Raw genomic sequence first — 20783 nt, 5'->3', positions numbered from 1 at the left:
GATTTATTAATTACCAACAGGACAATTGGACTGACCTTCTACCTTTTACAGAGGTAGCGTACAATAATTCGGTTCACAGTAGCACTGGTTTCACTCCATTCCAGGTAGCCACAGGACAAGAATTCAACCTCATGCAAGAGCTACCTACCAAGGAACCTGAAATTCTCTCCTTTAAGGAGTAGATAAACAATTTACAAACCATGTGGCCAGTGGTCAGACTAGCCTTACAAGAGGCTAGAGCAGCTTTTAAAACTCAAGTGGACAAAAAACGTTGTGAACCTAAACCGTTTAAAGTTGGGGACCACATATATTTATCTACAAAGTTCCTAAAATCATTACAACCCTCTAAGAAACTGGGACCTACATTCATTGGGCTGTTTTCCATCTCCAGAATCATCAACTCTGTTACTGTACACCTTCTACTCCCCAAGACACTTAGACAGGTTCATCCAGGATTTCACTGCAGCCTACTCAAACCAGAGATCACTTCAAAACTTAGACCCCCCCCCCCACCTCCAACTCACATTATGGTACATGGGGAACAACATTTTGAAATTAAAAATATCCTTGACTCACATACACACCATGGATCCACACAATATTTTATAGCTTGGAAACACCTTCCCTCCTCACAAAATGAGTGGGTAGACAAACAACATGTAAAACCCCACACATTACTACAGAAGTTCCACCTGAAATACCCTCACAAACCATCCTAAATTGTAAATGTAAGACATGTTTTATGTCTTCCAGGTGGATTTGTCAATTTTTTTGAAGAGGGCAGTATGTCAGATCCGTGTATCTGCCATTCTTCAATGGAAAAAAAAGAAGGGGGGTTGATACAAGTAATCCTTTTTTATGTAACCTGAGTATCTTAATTCTTGTTTTGAATCTGTATAACCTGCACATGATTTACAACTGGGGACTGGAGCCCAGATGCCTGGAAACTTTTCACCTCTTGGAGAGATAGCAAGAGGAGAAGGGGCGATAAAAATTCCAGCTCTGAAAGAAACTTCCAGGGAAGCTCTTCTCAACTACATTCCCAGAAAAAAAAGGGGGGGTTAATATGTTGCTTCTTTGTATTGATGAAATCCACACCAGACTAAGGGGAGGGGTTCTAACTCCCTTTATCTAAGTGCATGCCTGGAGGGATATTCGACCCTGCTTTGAATATCTTCCTTTTCAATAAAAAATTCCTTTTTAAATACCCAGTTTTCAAAAGTTCATTGTTATCATCTGAAGGGGAGAGTGTCTGGTCCTTTACACAGGAACTTGAACAGCTAGCCCTGTGGTGCAGCCAGAGCCATCTGGAATTGAACACACTTAAAACTGTAGAGATGATAGATTTTAGGAGCAGCTCTACTATTTTACCATCTTTTACAATATTAGACAACTTAGCAAGAGGTCTTCAAGTTTCTGGGTTCTACCCCAGGACTGGAAATGGATAGCTAACATTAGAACCAGCATTAAAAAGCTACAACAAGGAATGTTCTTCCTGTCAGCTCAGAAAGCTCAGGTTGCCCAAAGATCTGCTGATATAGTTCTACAGAGAAATTACTGAGTCTGTCATTGTACCTCTATAACTGTCTGGCTTGGCACAGCAACCACACAGGACAGGTACAAACTTCAACATATAGGACTGCAGAAAAAACAATTGCAACCACCTTGCCTAGAGGACCTGTATATTGTATGAACCAGAAAGAGAAAATATCTACAGACCCCTCACGTGCTGGACATAAAACTGTTTTAACTTCTCCCCTCTAGATGCCACTATAGGGCATTGCATGCCACAAGAATTAGATACAAAGATAGTTTTTTCCTCTATAATTTTACTTATTAAACACCTAATTCTTACAGCACTATCTTATGCCTTATACCCATGTACCCTGTTTCTCCAACAATACGGCCTCCCCCAATAGGAAGTCCCAGCAGGTTTTATAGGCATGAAATGAAATTAAGCCCCTCCCCCCAAATTAAGGCCTATATTAAAACATGCAAAATGGGGGGGAAATGGCGGGGGGGTTGCCATTAGGAAGCACTTTTGTTGCACACCTGGATATGGTGCTGCCTGCGTTGACCCCGATACGAAGTGCCCCACCAACGCCGAGGTCAACATCCAAGCCATCGCCGCCTGCCTGCCCGAAGATGCAAGGGGGGGGGAATTAAGTCACCCCCGAAAAGACGGCCTAGCCATTTTTTCGGGGCTCAAAAAAAAAATAAGACCCGGCCTTATTATATGAGAAACACGGTAGTAAGGCTGTATTGCTATTATTTTTGTCGTCTTTCTTATCTTTTCATTTTTCCTGCTACCATTGGAATCTTATGATTTATCACTTGTTTGTATCTTCTGATTTATTATTGTATCTTATGATATATGACTTATCACTTTGTTGTTTGTATGTACACTGAGAACTTATGCACCAGAGACAAATTCCTTGTGTGTCCAATCATACTTTGCCAATAAAGTATATTCCAGTGTGGAAGATGAGGTGAAAGTATTCAGCATTATTCCTTCAAAACAGAATATTTAATTTATGAAGTAGATTTCATTTGATGTTAAAAAAAATTGTAAAAATCATAATAGTATCAGAAGGGAAACAAACTGCCTTAAGAAGTGATGGAGCCTCCTTTGTGGATGTGTTAAAATTGCGGCAGAAGGATGCTGTAATATTGAATTGCCACTTATTATCAAGTCATTTTCACTTAACAAGTATTTTAATATATAGTAATAATAAGCATTGTCAAGTAAGCATTGCCCATTGATTTTGGCAAAGTAAACTGCCTTTTTTCTTCTTCAGGCAGAGTTATTGGGAATTTACCCTTCTCTGGTGAGAAGGAGATAGATCTGGCTGTAAAGAGTGCACATGCGGCCTTCAAAATATGGAGTCAGAAATCAGGCATGGAACGGAGCAACATTCTGCTGGAGGCAGCCCGAATTATCCAGGTATGTGATATAAAAGCAATATTGTAAGGTTGTGCTGGCAAGTTTATTAGTATTGGGGGGTACCCTGACTTTTATGGAACCTGGATAGTATCGAGTAGATAGGATACACGTTGATTCCCAGGAATCAGGATGACTTTGGTCAAAATTACTGTTTTGTCACTTTTGACAAGGAAGAAAAATATGCAAGCCTCAGATTGTACACAGATCATAGATTGATTTGAAGTGATTTAAAGAAACAGGTCAAATCCTATCTTCACATTATCTGTTAATTTCACTACTCTAGCTTTTCCTTAAGCAGCTGTACATTACAAGAAATGAAGAGTTCAGATAGAAAATCTGCTATATTGTAAAGTTCAGGAACCTACAATTTAAAGAACTATGTTCTTTAATCCATAAAGCAATTCACTAAAAGTCTCATGGTATCTTTTCCAACTAACAAGATTTCATTTAAAAGCATTAGTTTCTCTCAGCTACAGCTTACTTCATCAGATACAACGGTGGTGGTTCCCATTGACTTTGTTTGGCAGAAGATCAAAAAAGAGATCACATGACCAAGGGATACTGAAACTCATAAATATGAGCCAATTGCCAAGCTTTCAAATTTTGATCCTGTGGCTATTAGGATGCGATGAAACGGTCATAAGTATGAAAAATAATCATGTCACGATTTTCAGTGACATTGTAACTTTGAACAGTCACTAAATGAATGATTGTAAATCGTGGAAAACCTATAGTTCTCTCCATCGGAGCCTTTCGATGGGGAGAGCTCGGAGCAGGGCCGCAGGTCCTTGCCTCTGACGCCACTGGAAGCACAGCTGGAAGTCCCAGCTGGGTGGAATTTGATGACAGGTCACTTGTTCAATGTTGTTGCAACTTTGAGTGGTTGCTGAATGAGTTAAATTATCACTTAGAAAAATATGGTCTATTTGGAATGCACAGGATGGCATCCTGCAAGGATGGGCAAATTTTGAGTCAGGAATTATAACTGTCCCCTGACCAGATTTTAAGCTGTAGGAAGCTTTCCAATGTCTGGGTGATATTTGTTAAGCCTGGATTCCCCAACGGGTGTTAAGGAAAACAAACTAAACAGAATGTACAGCGAAGTCAGATAGGAAGACAGGTAAATGTGTGAGATAAGTCTTCTAGTTAACACGCAGTAAAAATACAGATACGCTTGTGCTATCAAAAATATAGTTTATTCCATTTAAGAATTATAGCATAGTCATAATAAACGGTCCATTAGTCATATATCATTTCAGTCAAGTCTTGTCGGGGATACTCTATTTGCAAAGTCTGTGTTGAATAGCCAATGTCAGTTCACTTACAATAAATCAGTCAATCTTTATCTTCTCTCCCTTGAGAAAATAAACACTCCTTTTTCTCTCCCCGTTCCAGCAAGAACGCAGTCATCAATCCATCCAGTAATTAGGGATCTTCAAGCCAGAGAGAGCGAGCTGCAATTGCCTCGCTTCTTATATTGTGCTTTTACAACCACACCCTTAATTACATTTTTGCAGTTAAAGTTACACACACTTTAACTAACAAACCATGATACCTTATTTATTATTTTTACCCAAACCAGTTAGGGTAAACAATGTTATCCCTAACAATATTAATGAAAACTTTGTTGGGTTAAGAGGTTTGTAGAGAGAAATGATCTTCAGAGGTTTTTTTTCCCTATCCCTTTTTTGCCATGTTGACTGAAAACTGTTCCATTAAATTACAGCAGACTTAAGCAGTGCTAGGGAAGTGTCTCATAAAGCCTGCAGCTGATCTACTCCTGATATGTGGTTATAGCACACTAACATATTTAATTGTATATGCATAGGCTTTTCTGTAATTTTGCCAATGCTCTGAGTACAAGCTATTTTCATGTTTCAAAATTCAGCCTCATTGAAAAAGAATTATTCACCTTGCTGGTTGATCCAGCAGATCATAGTTTCCATATGTGACAAAATGTATTATGTTTGTATTCTATTTCACTTGAAAAATGCATGCAGTTGTAAATCTCCTATTCCCCAGCTTCTTTTTAGAATTTTCTTTTGAAGCCCAATATGTACAAAGGTGTTCAGGATTTATTCTTTTTATTTTTAATTATGTTTTTATTCAAATTGTACTTTTTTAGTATGCTTTTTTAGTATGCTGTCCAGAGAGCTTCAGTTACTAGATGTTTTAAACATTTTAATAGATGCATAAAAAATAGAAATCTTATTGCTACTGCTTAGCATGTTCTGTGCTATGTATTGGATTCCAGGAAAGAAGAGAAGAAATTGCCACCATAGAAACAATCAACAATGGGAAATCCATCTTTGAAGCTCTCATAGACGTTGATGTATCTTGGCAATGCCTCCAGTATTATGCTGGTCTAGCTGGTTCCTTAGCAGGTAGCTGTTACATGTCCTATTTGTTAATCCTGTCTCTTTTTTCATTAATTATTCTTTGGTCTAATGTCTCCTTAAAAAAACCCAATTAATACAATTTTATAAGTACTTAATATTTAAGAATTAATATCAGGTGCTTCCAAGGAAAAAGTCTTAGAGCAAAGGTAACTTTGAGAGCTCTAGTTGATGTAGACTAGCAGAATTTTTCTTGAATGTTTTAATATTAATTCCAGATTAATGGGGTATGGGAGAATAGTATGGTACACTTTAGATTATTCATCTTAATTTGCATAGAATAATTTGAAATTGTTCAAAATGAATCTTGTGTTACGCTTCCCAAAATTTGTCAAATTTGCGTAGTGTTATATTGTTATCATTAGGAAGCAATGCTGCAAGTACCATGGGTATGATTAAAATTAGTGAATTAGTTTCTTTTTTAATTATATGAAAGCCACAATCCTATCTGTTGATTTCTGCATGTGGAAAAAATGTGGTCTTGAATGTAGGAGAGGTATGTGGTAAAAAACATGAATTAATGAATTAAATGAAGATATGTTGTATTGTTTTGAATATAAAGAGATGAGTATGATTAACAGAAAACTATGATAAATAGAGTTGAATCAGTGTGATTTTATGCAGTGAAGTGATGTATGCATGCATGAAGGTGAAAATATAGTTAATCTGTGAATGGAAATGCTAAAAGGACTAACAAATATAGGTATGAGATTGTATCATCTAGGTAATTTGTCAATACATATGAAAGTACAGTAGGAGTAGTTGCTTAGTGAATGATAAGTAAAATGTTTTTCAAGAGCTTTTAGAAAAACTACAATATTGGGAAGGTGTTTGGTAGAATTCTGATGGAAGATATATGTGATGACAGTGAATAAAATTTGAAAATTATAATCCTTCTCTATGCTGGGCAGAATACAGATTTTTGCCGTTCCACAATCATTGAGGAAGGTAGTATGTAGTGTATGTCTACTGCAAGAAATTACTTTTGTTGAAAGAAGTAAAAATAGCTCTGCTTCTGCCCTCTGATGATTTGATTTGATGATTTGCTGGAATTCCATGCAGGATAGTGAATTAGAAAGAAGGACTGGTTGCACTGTCTACATTTTTCTGGAGCATTCAGTTTCTGTATTTATTATAGGATGGAAAAGTCTGATCTTCAACAATTAGAAGTTCAGTAGGTTATGTTCCATCCTTCCTTTACTACTTTTCTGGACATAAAGCCTTTTTAATTACTCTGCTTCTCATTGAGAATTGGTTTATATTTCTTATGCACAGATCTTTAAAAGGGGGGGGAACAAACACAGGAAACTACAGACTAATCAGGCTAACATCAATACCCAGGAAAATACTGGAAAAGATAATTTAAAAAAAAACAGATCTGCCAACATCTAGAAATGAGTAAAGTAATAACTAGGAATCAACATGGGTTTGTTAAAAACAGATCAACGCCAAACTAATCTTATTTATTTTTCAATATAGTGACTAAATAGTAGACCAGCGAAATACTGTGAACATAATATACTTAGACTTCAGCAACACATTCAACAAAGTAGACCACAATTTACTTCTTGGTAAGCTAGACAAAAGATAGCATCACCACCAGATGGATGACAAAATGTATTCAACAAGTAGTCCTTAATGGTACCACATCTACTTAGAGGGAAGTAAGCAGTGGGATACCACAAAGTTCTATCCTAGGCTGAGTACTCTTCAATATCTTCATACAAGACTTAGATAAAGGAACAGAAGGGGAACTTACCAAATTTGTGGATGATACTAAGCTGGCAGGAATAGCCAACACCCTAGATGACAGGCTCAAGATCCAGATGGATCTTGACAGACTTGAACACGGGTCCTATCTAACAAAATGAAATTCAATGTACAGAAAAGTAAAGTCTCACACTTGGGCAAGAAAAACCAAAAGTACACATATAGATTGGGTGAAACCAGGCTTAAACTGTGAGAGGGATCTTGGAGTCTTAGTGGACAACCAGCTAAAGCAGTATGCAGCAGCAGCCAAAAAAGCTAATGCAATCCTAAGTTGTATTAACAGAGGGATACAATCAAGATCAAGATAGGTACTAATACCACTCTATAAAGCCTTAGTAAGACCACACCTAGAGAACTGCATCCAGTTTTGGTCATCACACTATAAAAATATGTTGAGACTCTAGAAAAAGTGCAGATAAGAGCAACCAAGATGATTAGTGGATGAGTGATACAATGAACAGTTGCAGGAACTGGGCATGACTAGTCTAGTGAAGAGAAGAGAAGGACCAGGGGATAGCAGTGATAGCAGAATACCATGATAGCAATATTTGAGGGACTGCCACAGATAGGAGGGGGTCAAGCTATTTTCCAAAGCACCTGAAGTCAGACAAGGAATAATGGATGAAAACTGAACATGGAGAGATTCAACTTGGAAATAAGGAGAAATTTTCTGAGATTGAGAACAATCAACCAATAGAACCATTTGACTTCCGAAGTTGTGGGAGCTTTCTGAAAGCTTTCAGGAAGAGACTAGACTGCCGTCTGTAAAAAATGGTGTAGGGTCTGCTTGGGGGGGGGTTGGACTAGATGACCTACAAGGTCCCTTCCAACTCTGTTCATCTGCATCTGTATCTCTTTGTCTCGTCTGCTTAGGTCAACATGTCCAGCTCCCTGAGGGATCCTTTGCTTATACCAGAAGAGAACCTCTTGGAGTCTGTGTTGGGATAGGGGCTTGGAACTACCCTTTTCAGATTGCCTGCTGGAAATCAGCCCCTGCTTTGGCCTGTGGTATAATAAATTAACTTTTTGATAAATGAATGAGTTTCGTTCATAGAAACTAGTAATCAGGAGTTCCCTTTCTAGGAATTCATTGTTGCTATTTGAGATGTGAAAATGGGGAATGAAGTTCCAGTGGATTGTTATTAGAACTTAATAACACTTAAATAATAGTAGAAGAGACCACTTTATAAATATTGGCATTGATTTAGCTTCAAAACATATGTGGAATGGAAATAATGATCCAGATGTTTGTTTTAGTTGGACTGAAACATTTTTTCTTCAGTATTACTCTCTCACTTGATTGTAGTTGAAGTTTTTAGACAGAAAATGTGTACCCATTCTTTTTATTTTTGTGAATTGGGTTATCTAGGTAATGCCATGGTCTTCAAGCCTTCTCCCTTCACCCCCATCTCTATTGTGCTGCTGGCAGAGATCTACAATAAGGCTGGTGTCCCTAAGGGACTTTTCAATGTGGTGCAGGGTGGAGCTGCCACAGGCCAATTCCTATGCCAGCACCCAGATGTAGCCAAGGTCTCATTCACTGGGAGTGTGCCCACAGGAGTTAAGGTATATATACATACACACATATTTATATATATATATAAAGTGCTGTCAGTATTTATATATATACATATAAAGTGCTGTCACTATTGAATAATAAAGTTTTTAAATGTTTGATTTCTGAAGCAGTCCTGATGCAATTTGTCCCTTCTCCCATGACTTGACAATTTATTGACACACATGCAACTATACTAAGATCAGTTAGAAGAGTTGCTTTGCTACTAACCAGAACTGCTAATTTGAAAGGCTGGTAGACCTGTTCATTGTCCAATTTACATATTTGCCAGTTGCTAAATCTACAGGTATTTCATTGAAATCACAAGGTCTGCAGTTTTTTAAAAAAATATGCATTTGAATATGATGCAGAAAGATCAGGCCTATATGGGTGTCTTTATTATTCTTACATATATTAAATGCTTGGATGGCTCTCCTTTGGAAATGTGGAGATCACTTCTTAGTCCAGATTCTACTTCTGAATTGCATGTTGGTGAAAAATTATCCAGTAATCCATACTCAACATATTTATAAGTTTATTTTTTCTGTGCTGAAGAATCTGGCAGCATTTTATAGTCAAAACAGCAACGAAGTACATGATTAACAACATAATCATTAAAAACATATTCATTATGGTTAGAAGAAGAAAAAAACAGTCTTAACATTCATATCAAAAAAGCTTGAATAAAGGTGAATTGCTACTTTAATAGCATAGCTTTGGGTGTTAGATGTTTATATCAAAAATAGCATTTATGGGAGGTAAATGCTTGGAAATGTTCATCAGGCACTACCTATGTTTTGACTAAATCACTGAAAAAAGAGCAATAATTTTGTATTTGAGATGAATCTTTATTCAACAAATTCTAGCTGAGGCTCTTTGCCCTTACCAAGAAAGATAAAATTATAATTGCCTGTGTTAGCAGCTACATCTTGTTCTGTATTTCCCCCCCAATAGATTATGGAAATGGCAGCCAAAGGAATCAAGCCTGTTACTTTAGAATTAGGAGGAAAGTCTCCCCTCATTATCTTCTCTGACTGTATATTGGATAATGCTGTGAAAGGAGCTCTCATGGCTAATTTCCTTACCCAGGGTGAGGTATGCAATTTTTTTTAATCTAACAGGGAAGAAGTTATGGATCTGACTAAATCATTTTAAAAAGTCCACTTAAGTTCCATAGTTGGAGCAGAAATTTGCTATATATTGTAAAATATTGTAATACATGAATGTTTATCAGAATCTCTTAAGAAAAAATTTGTGCCTTACCATTCCACAAGAGTTTTTCTTATTTCATTCTGGGTGAAGAGAATGCCTAAACTTGTGTTGTGTTCTAAGATCCAATTTTTTCAGTGTTTGTTGCTTTTCAGGACTGGTATTATCTTGTAATGTTTGTTGTTCAAGAAGAGACTCTGCTCCTCTATTTTTTCCTCACAGACTTTATGTATAATTATTTGATTTGATTTGACTTATTGCTATTTGTTACTGATTGCTGTTCCAAAGAGATGTTAACTCAAGGCCCAGAGCCAAATCCAGCCCATGGGGTGCTTAGATCTGGCCCACGGTGCTGCCCTGGAAAGAGCAAAGGACCAGCCCGCAATGCCTCTGCCAGTGAAAATGGAGCTTGTGAGGCCATGCACAGCCTCCGAAGCTCCATTTTCACTGGCAGAGGGTTGCAGGAGGCTATCCCAGCCAAAAACAGAGCTCATGAGGGCCGTGTGCCCCCCCCCCCCGAGCTCCGTTTTCGCTGGTAGAAGGTTGCAAGAGGCTGTTGCAGCTGAAAACAGAGCTCGGAAGCCCATTTTCACTGGCAGAGCGCTTGAGCCATCACACCCAACCCCCAACCCAACTGACATCATGCTGGCCATGCCCACCCTGGCCATGCACCCCCCCGGCCCTCCTGGGGTCAAACACAACCCTGATGCAGCCCTCAATCGAGTTTGACACCCCTGTGTTAAATCAATGCAGAAATGTCAGTACATGTACTCCTCAAGTTATGATAGGTTATTTAATATAAACAGTCATTAGACTGTTTATAGGCATGACAGACTTTGAATGGGTGCTTTGCTGTCCATAAAGCACTTCTGACCATTATAAAATGTTGCATCACAACTTCTGCCATCATATAACCATATTTCAAGTACTTGGCAATTTGTTTGCATTTATGACCAGTAGCAAAGTGTCTTGTGATCCTGTGATCACTATTTGAAATCTCTGGCAGCTTCCCCAAAAAAACATTGGAGAAGCTGTTAGGGAAGATTGCAAGTGGAAGGAATTTTGGATTTGAGGCCTGTTACTCCAACATGCTGAGGGATCTCAAATCGGATGAAAGTACTAGCAAATGCCAGCATCCCCACAACCACCATCTTCACAGGTAAAAACACTAGTGAACCCCAGCATTCTGAGCCTTTCAGAACAATGGTATTTGCTAGCATTTTCACCAGATTTGAGATCTATTCTTCCAGAATGCTGAAGGTGAAATCTCTCAGCCCATTGGAGAAACAGGCCTCAGATCTAGCGAACACTAGCAAACACCATTGTTTTTGTGGGTATTCTCCCTGATGGGGCAGGGGGAGAGTCTGGGTGTGGTGGAAGACCTGTGCCCTCTCCCTGTCCCACCATACCTGCAAGGCCCAGGCCTTCTCCCTAGCATTCCATTTAACAACCTGTGTGGGTCACTTTATCCAGTGACTGAGATTCTGGGCCCAATAATGGTCATAAGTGGAGAACTATCTGTAAGTTAGTTACAGGTTAGTTCTGAGCCTGTCAATTCTGAAAATGGGCCCTTTCTTAAGCCTGTCTCTGTGCCTCAGGTTTGCTGCAATGGTACTCGGGTGTTTGTACAACAAGCAGTTCTGGAAGCCTTCACCAAAGAAGTTGTGAAACAGACTCAGAACATCAAAATTGGTGACCCCCTGCTGCAAGATACAAGGATGGGAGCACTTATCAACAAGGCACACCTGGAGAAGGTCCTGAGTTTTGTTAAACAGGCAAAGGAGCAGGTTAGCATTATCTTTACTGAGCTTTATCCTGAGGGATTGGCTACTGAAAGCACTTCACTCATCTGCCACATGAGGTGCTAGAATACAGGCATCATGTTATGTATTTTGTGCAAAACTGAGTATTGAAGATAGAACAAAGGTGCTTTGCTATGTCTGTATAGTTTATAGCCATCCAGTGAAAAGCTATCTGATCTGAGCACATCTGTTTAACAAACAATAATTGATTACTAAAAACAATGAGCACAAACCACATCTGGAATAAAATTTGGTATGCTTAATATCTTATATTAGTGTTTTTAATCTCTTATTGTGGAAGAATTTAAATTTGAGTAGCGTTTACCATAGAGAATTTTTTTATGGTGAGGAGGTGTGCCTCTCATCAATCCATATTCAACAAATTTAAGTCAGTAATGTTAAATAAACATATGCAGGTTTGCTTAACCTGTTTTGACTGTAAGGGCTGCAACTTATGTGGCTGGTAAAGTCATGGTATTAAAAAAGTGGAACCTTTTTGACTTTAGATGATTTTAAGGAGCAAAATATGTTTCAACTTTTTTTATTCCCATTCAATACTGCAAAATAAATAAATAAATGCCTCATCTCTATCCCCTATAGTATAAATAAATAGATAAGAAATAAATAGATATAATATGTGAATGTGTGTGTATGTAAACTCAACAGGGAAGGGGTCTGGTCTATTTTGCTTTATTATTTATTTATAAAAGTTATTGGCTGCCTATCTTACCTCAGGGTGACTCTTGGCAGCTTACAATAATAAAAAACCGTAGGGAGTATATACTCATTTATTGGGTCTTCATAGAGATACAAATGACCAAAACTAGCCAGGGATCTTACTTCTGTTCTAATAAATATATAATAAAGAGAACATTTATTAGTCCTGTTTTCATTTTAATATTAGTTCCCATTCCATATTCATATATAACCCAATTTCTATTGCTATCTCCCTTTCTAAGTATGTAAGCAATACAACTTACCTATCAGCCATTGCTTCCATGTGTTGTACAGTCTTATCAATAACCAAAAAGGAAAACAAGAGCAAGTAACAATTGGAATTATATAGGTCTCAGCTGGCAAGAGGGTATACTCTACTCTTAGTAATAATCACCCCTTGCCAGACACTTTACTAAATCAATTTGAATGTATAGTGAGTATAAACAAAATTGGCAGTTAAAGGGAGTGTATATTTCACATCTAATGTAATACAGACCTGACAGGTAATGAGCAAATTCTTGAATTAACTGGTAGTAATTTTTATAGTCTGATTATAAATGCAATAATATGAACTTCTGATTAAAAACAAATCTATTGTTTGTTTCTTCTGTGCGATAATGCAGAAAAGAATAATTCAATCAGGATATTACATAGAGAAATTGCTTACAAATCTATATTTAATAACTTTGTGTCTTGGTTGTGTGCTATATTAACATTCACCTGGGCTATGTTAAAGCTTCAGGGTTTTATGTTGCTCACCATAGTCCCTAAAAGTAAAGTGCAAAAGAATCTCATAAATACAGAGTTAGTTTAATCACAAAACTAAAAATATACTTTGTTCCTTGTCTATTTTTATCTCTCTAGTATATAAACTGCTTTTTAAAATAAATTTGTAGGGAAGAGCTGACAACTACTTAAGTCAGTGCTTCTCCACATCAGCAAGTTTAAGATGGGTGGATTCCAACTCCCATAACTCCCCAGCTAGCATTCTCTAGGCACTGTACAAAACAGCATACTGGCTAGGGAATTCTGGCAGTTGAAGTCCAGCTATTTTAAAGTTGCTAAGGTTGAAAAGCAATGACTTAGATTAATACGTAGAAAGCAATCTGATCCTGATCATAAATATCTATAGTAGATGAGAAATGAGAAAATTAAATATGTCAGTCACATGCTTCTTCTATTGGTGAAATGTCAAACCAATCTATTTGGGTTTCAAACACTTATGTATGGAGAAGATTCATTTCTATTGCCAAGAGTGATATTGGACCAAGAGAAAGAACCTTCTATCCAGTCTAGTGTTTTATTATATACACTCAAGCTTTGGTACCTTCCTGTATAGGTTGGCAAAGTTTTGCTAATTATACATAAAATGATTTTCTGCCATTATCTTCTGTTACACCTTTTAGGGTGCAGAAGTCCTGTGTGGAGGGGATGCATTTGTGCCAGATGATCCCAGTCTGAAAAATGGCTTTTACATGTCTCCTTGTGTCTTAGGTATGGATACTATATTATCAATGCCATTGGCACTAATTTTTAACCATAGTCAAAACTTTGATATTACTAGACTAAAGAGGGGTATGGTAAAGACAAGAAAATAACATGATGCTAAAAAAAATGATTAAATTAAAATGACAAAGTAACTAAATTAGTGGATCAGGGAAATGTGGTTGATTCAGTCATACCTCAGTAAAGCATTTGACAAATTCCACAGCCTACTCTATTTACTTATTTACTTATTTGCCTTAATTCATCTCCTTACTTTTACTGAGTTTGAAATGATAGCAGTGAAAGCAAGGCAAGATCTTATTCAAAACGTGCAAAAGCTACAGATTGAAAGTTTCCCTAAAACCCAGGGCCCATTGCTGAGTGTCCAATCAACATCCAGTGTAAAGTTGTGTGAAGTTCATCTTCCGGTATTTCGCCCATTTGGAGTCTCAGGACAGTTGGCCTTGACAGGGTGTAAACAACTCCACTCAGCAGTGCAATAATTCTTGAGAGCAAACCTCCTTTTTAGTTCACATGGGACTTCACCTCACCAGCTCACTTCCCCAACTGTGCCCCCCCTCCCTGTTACTATGACAGCTGATAGCAAACGTGCCTCAAAGGCGAATCCCATGCTGGAGATCTGGCTGACACCATCTATACACAAAAGGAAACAAATAGTCCAACCTATCAGAAACAGTACCATAGAAGACAGAATAGGAATACAAATTAAAATAGGCAAGAAAATAGTAAGATAATACCTATTCAGTGTAGACAAATACAAATCACCAGGACCCCATGGTTCTGAAGGAGCTGGCAGATGTGATCTTGGAACCATTGAACAAAAGATTTCAAAGCTCCTGGAACACTAGGGAACTACTGCTGGAATTGAAAAGGGCTGATGTGATTCAAATCTTCCACACACAAAAAATGTGTATGGGGGAGGGGTGGTGGTTCAGGAAGCTACAGACCAATCAGCCTGACATCAATACCTAGGAAAATCCTAGATAATAGACCACCTAGGAATGAGCACAGCTATTACTAGAAACCAACATAGCTTTGTGAAAAACAGATCATGCCAGACAAACTTTATTGCCTCCTTTTAAAAAGTGACTAAATTAGGGGATTGAGGAAATGCTGTGGATATAGTTTACTCAGACTTCAGCACCAGATAGATTCACAAATGGCTGGCCAACCATACTCAATGCGTAGTCCTCAGTGAAACTACATCTACATGGAGTGAAATATGCAGTGGCATACCTCAAGGTTCTGTCTTGGGCCTACTGCTTTTCACTGTCTTCATAAATGACCTAGATGAAGGGATTGAAGGGGCACTCATCAAATTTGCAGGCAACAAGCTGGGGGGAATTGCTAACATTTCAGAAGATAAACTCATGATTCAGAAGGATCTTGATAGAATTGAGCAGAGGGTCTTAGCCGACAGGATGCAGTTCAGTGGAGAGAAGAGTAAGGTCCTGCATTTAGGCAGGAAAAACTAAATGCATTTATAGAATAGATGATACCTGGATCAACAATAGTAACTGCAAGAGGAATCTTGATGTCCTAGTGGACTATCACTTAAATATGAGCCAGCAGTGTGCTGCAACTGCCAAAAAAGCCTATGAGTTCCTAGGCTGCATCAAGAGAGGGATAGCATCAAGATCATGAGAAGTGATAGTACTGTTCTATATCGCATTAGTGAGTCCACACTTGGAAGGCTGCATCCAGTTCTGGTCACCACATTACAAAAAAAAAAAGATGCTGAGTCCCTAGAACAGGGGTCCCCAACCACTGGTCCGCGGACCGGTACCGGTCCGTGGAACAACTCCTACCGGGCCGTGGCTTGCTGGGCGCCGCCATCTTTTTTTGATGAAAAAGTGCTTCCGGTGAGCTTTTCGGGTAGAAAGCTCACCGGAAGCACGCTTTCATCAAAAAGATGGCAGCGCAGCGCTTCTGGTGAGCTTTTCCGGGTAGAAAGCCATTTCTACCGGAAAAGCTCACCGAAGCTATGGCGCCGCCATCTTTTTGATGAAACGTGCTTCCGGTGAGGTCACCGGAAGCACTTTTCATCAAAAAGATGGCGCCCAGCTGATGCCGGTACTGGGCCGCGGCGCCCAGCTGATGCCGGTACCGGGCCGCGGCGTCAAAAAGGTTGGGGATCACTGCCCTAGAAAGATTGCAAAGAAGAACACAAAAATATTAAGGGATCTGGAGGCTAAACTGCATGAGGAATGGTTAAGGGAACTAGGTAGGTCTCTAGCCCAATGAAGAGAAAGTGACATGATAGTACTTCTGGTACTTGAGGGACTTTGATCCCCTTCAACAGAGAGAAGGGGATCAAATTATTCTCCAAAGCACCTGAGGGTAGGACAAGAAGCAAAGGGCGAAGCTTGTTAAAAAGAGATCCAATTTGCCAATTGCATTGAGGAACATACTGCCCAATATGTTGTAAACATTAAAAACAGACTTCATGATCAGACTGAAACTCTAAACTTAAACTCTAATGTGGGACTTGAAATTAAGTATTTAAGGGCCATTTATTTAATTTAAAAGTTTATCTCAGATCTTACAAATGGAGCTTTAAAAAGTAGTTCTAAAATTCTACTTAGTTCTCAGTAGCTGAAGTAGCCCTTCTCATTTCATATAAATTCAGATTGACTGATTTCTTAATATTGTATGGTCACACCTGTATTGCTTCCAGGAAACTGTAAGGACACCATGACATGTGTAAAAGAGGAGATTTTTGGACCAGTCATGTCTATTCTACCCTTTGACACAGAAGAAGAGGTCTTAGAGAGAGCCAACAATACCCGTTTTGGCCTGGCAGGAGGTGTCTTCACCAGGTATCAAAAAAGGGAATATATTTTAGAAGTGGTAGATAGTTGTGGCAAGTTGAGCTGCAAATGACCTGTGAGGCTGAAAGGCATTTATGACTGCTGTGAGACTGGAAGCAGACAGCTTAGAGCATGGTAGAAAACTGTTTGCTGCATAGTTCTTCCATTTGATAGAAACTGAGTGTTATCCTTACTTTTTTTTTTTTTTGAACAAATTTTTATTAATTTTTAAAAACATACAAAACATACAAAAATACAAGACATAAAAACATAAAAGATCTCTTTTCTGAAAGTTGCTTAATCCTGGGTCAAAACTCTTGGTACAGACACACATTCAAATTCATATTCATTTTACATACCATTCCATATCTTATTACATTTTCATTTTTCTATATAGCTTCTCCTTTCTTTTAAATTTTCTCAATTTTATTTTATTTATCTCCTCTCAATTCAAATCATATTTATTATTCTTTGTCTGTTCTATTTCCAACTATCCGTTTATCTTTCTTCTTAAAAGAAAAAAAAGAAAAACCTTCTCCTGTACACTGATTGGAGTATGACGCCTATGTCTCTTTCCCCTATATTTATAATACTTGATTTAAAGTACATAACTTACGTTGGGATTCTGTCTGGTACATTCTGACATTATACAATATCATCAAAACCAATACAAATCTATTCATTAATATTAATATTCATTCATATCTTAAACATCTAGCACATTTCTTATCAATTAGGTCACATATTTCTATGGGAGCACCTATTTGCCATATTAATTCCGCCCCCCACATCACATATTATAAATCATTATTACATTACATGTTCCCCTCTCCTTCTTCAAACCTCTCATTTCACGAATAGTTTCACTAGTATAATATGGCCTAATCATTGGTATTAACAATCATTTATATCTTTAGACATTTTACCCATTTCAATTAATTATCATACCTTTATGGGAACACTTCTTATGCTTTCCAAAATTATCCCCCCCCCCCCACATCACCGATCTTAAATCATTATTTCATTAAAGTACTCCCCTCTCTTAACAAAAATTTCACTGAATTATACTAAATATTTTATCACATTTTAAATTGCATATTATTTCCAGTCTTCTATAATTATTTCTAAGTACAAATATAAAAATGCAATCTTATGTACCCTTCTAGAATCCCTTTTCCAATAAAATCTATCCATTATCTCTAAAAAAACTTTTGTTTTTTTGCATCTTGCTCCCCACCATTAAAGCTTCTCATCCCTTCCTTTCTCCCTTGCTTCTTCTTCTCCTTATCCTCTTTACCCCCTTGTCTCTCCACCTCCCTTTTATTCTGTTTTCCCCCTTTCTGTTGTTTCCTAACACGATATCCCCTTTTCACCTTATTCTTCTCTTTTTGGATTGTTTTCCCAGGTCTTAAAGTCTTCTTCTCCTTTTTCTCCTCCTTCTTTTCTTCCCCAACCAAAGTCACTTGTTCTTCAAAAATGGCTTCTTCTTTATCCTGCTCATACGATTTTACATAAGCACAGACCGCCATTTCTATAAACTGAAAAAGAGTGCCAAAGACATCTTTCCCTTCTTGCTTTTCTCTTTCATATTTTTGGTGTATAAGTTCTAGTTCATCCACAACTGATGCCATTGTACAGAGAAATTTTTTTTTCAAAACAACCACCCGAGTGCTTTTAGTCTGAGATAATTCTCATAAAATCCAAAATCATCAAACAGTCCAATCAGCTGATTCTTTTTAATACTTTCTCTTTTTTCACTTTCTCTTTTTGGGATAAAGTTTGATCACAAAGTTCTCTTTAAAGTATATCTTTAGGAAGTCTTATTGCTGTTTAATAACTCTTTAAAATTAGCTCTTTAAAGTTTTAGGCAGTCTTCTCCTTATTTTCAGGTTGCTCCAATTTTTTTTTTTTTCCTCTCCCTTCCCACTCACAGCCAAAAAAAAATTCTTCTTTTTTTTTTCCCCTTTGGATATTCAGAAATCCTTGCTCCTTCAATATTCATTTACCTCCAGAACAGATTCCCGGATTTCTCTTATGGTTCCATTGCTGTCACGTTAGGAAGGAGAGTGAAAGGCAAAAAAAACACCAAAAAAAACCCTTTCTCTTTTGAAATGTTCGCTGCTTGTATCTCTTTCTAGAAACAAAGTATCCTTAGCAGCCTTCAAGGTTACAGGGCACTCTCTCTTAACTTTATCCCAGTCAGAAGCAACTTCCACAGCTCTTCCCTCTTCCTCCAGCACAAATCTTACCCGGCTGCAGGCTTCTTTGAGGCGCCATTACTGACCGCCGCTCCACCACCTCAGGAAAAAGGGGTTATTCCGGCTGGAAAGGGGGTCTGCGTTACCCCCAAACCTCTGTCCGGATCCCCTCTCTCTTCGGCTGCCTGTACAAGGCAGCCATAGCCCCCAGACCTATTTAGATCGGGGGCACCTTGGCGGCGAGCGCGGCAGGGATAGCAGAGACGCGAATTCCTGCCGCTACCGAAGCCGCACCATGTTATCCTTACTTTCTGATGCTTCACTAAAATGGCAGACATCCCTAGCAGTATCCCAGAGGAAAAGTTAATAAATGATGGACACTTGTACTAGGGAAATGAGAGTTAATTTACATTATCATTCTGCTTTACAGAGATATCCAGCGTGCCCACAGAGTAGCAGCTCGGCTCCAGGCTGGTATGTGTTTCATCAACAACTATAATGTCAGTCCTGTGGAGCTTCCCTTTGGAGGATACAAGATGTCAGGTATTCCACTCAGCAACTTTGCTGTAATATTTTGGCTGTTGACAGCTGCTTACATGATATTTGGCAAAAGTTGAAGAATTACCCTAAATTGGATTGTAAACAAAATTTCACAATTTCAGTGTATACAATTAAAGCAGCAGAACTTTATTACCCAGTTTACAATAGTAGTGATAGCCAGATTTGCCATTGATTTGTTCCTTTCTCATGATAATTTCACCTTTGTTCTGAAAACTGTTTTTATTTGAAAAAGAAGTTCAATTACAGGACCTACGTACTTATACAGACCTATTTGAGGACCAAGCTCCATTTAGTAAGGATAACTTCTACATACATATACATGCTGTAAAGAAACTTCTATTAAGTAGAAAAATGTATACATGGCATTTTAAATTAAAACAGAGATAAGAAAAACTGGTATTAAATTAATGTGAGATTTTTAAACTATAGACTCATAGCTGCTCACTGAGTGAGTGAGGAAAAACACTTGATTTATACATGTCATTTATATTTTATCATTAGGAATCTAATGAGTCAGTTTTGCCCAGTTCTGGAATGAGACTATTAAGTTTGTTTCAAAAGTTTCCTGATACATTTTTTGCAGATTTTTAGAGCAGATGAGTACAGTTTTATCATAAATTTATCTGTCTTTTCAGGGTTTGGACGAGAGAATGGCAAAGCAGCAATTGAATATTATTCCCAGCTGAAGACAATCTTTGTGGAAATGGGAAATGTAGAATCAGTGTTCTAATGGCTCTAGTCTAGTTGTTCCTGGTTAGCATACTATGGAGATGCTACATACAACATAAGCTGGAAATTTTCTTTGCAGTATTTGATTACATTGTTTTTTCCCTACAACTACTTTGAATTTTATTGTTTCTTTTTCCTTTCTTCTCTTGAAAGTACATAATGGAGAAAAGAGAACAATCACTGGCTATAAGATTTTTTTGCAACCAGTCCCAAATAAATTGCTTGACACCCCTTGCCAAGTTTTCTGACCTAAGCATAGTAGCACAGAGTCTCAGCATCATATGATAAGTGTCTGACTCTAGACCTTGTGATAACTTATATTTCCCAATCTACTGATCTTGGTTGTCACTATCCAGAAACAATAACTAAACATCTGCACAAAGGAGGTTGATTGTACTGTCTTTTCTAGGCAGGCTGTTCTGGTACTGAGCACTGAATGCATAACATTACATGAGATATATTCTAGCTGTTCTCAATGTGTGGGATGGGTTATGTTTTAAGGGATAGGAGGATTTGATATGAAATTCATTAAGCCCTTTAACCCAGAAGCATTTTGTTAAAACAGAATTAAAAACAGGTGATTCTG

General features: G+C 37.9%; 1 protein-coding gene across 3 annotated transcripts in view; it reads left to right on the top strand.

The window, feature by feature from the left end:
- The window catches only part of ALDH9A1 (aldehyde dehydrogenase 9 family member A1), a 42624-nt gene extending 22193 nt beyond the window's left edge, over nucleotides 1-20431 (top strand). For all 3 annotated transcript variants that reach the window (XM_087962526.1, XM_026687071.2, XM_026687072.2), the window contains 10 exons: nucleotides 2799-2944; nucleotides 5199-5328; nucleotides 7984-8118; nucleotides 8480-8676; nucleotides 9620-9760; nucleotides 11473-11661; nucleotides 13800-13887; nucleotides 16577-16718; nucleotides 19338-19450; nucleotides 20104-20431. In XM_087962526.1, the coding sequence (XP_087818652.1) occupies nucleotides 2900-2944; nucleotides 5199-5328; nucleotides 7984-8118; nucleotides 8480-8676; nucleotides 9620-9760; nucleotides 11473-11661; nucleotides 13800-13887; nucleotides 16577-16718; nucleotides 19338-19450; nucleotides 20104-20198 (1275 nt within the window). In that variant the 5' untranslated portion in view covers nucleotides 2799-2899 and the 3' untranslated portion in view covers nucleotides 20199-20431. The remainder of the gene's footprint in view (nucleotides 1-2798; nucleotides 2945-5198; nucleotides 5329-7983; nucleotides 8119-8479; nucleotides 8677-9619; nucleotides 9761-11472; nucleotides 11662-13799; nucleotides 13888-16576; nucleotides 16719-19337; nucleotides 19451-20103) is intronic.
- The last annotated feature ends 352 nt before the right edge of the window (nucleotides 20432-20783 follow it).

Source organism: Notechis scutatus, chromosome 3 (assembly GCF_049901735.1).
Source record: "Notechis scutatus isolate UNSWTSFEM ecotype Mainland chromosome 3, rNotScu1.2, whole genome shotgun sequence".
In the NCBI taxonomy this organism is placed as follows: Eukaryota; Metazoa; Chordata; class Lepidosauria; order Squamata; family Elapidae; genus Notechis; species Notechis scutatus.
Note: the sequence above shows the minus strand (reverse complement) of the source record. Positions and strands in the feature narration are given on the sequence as shown.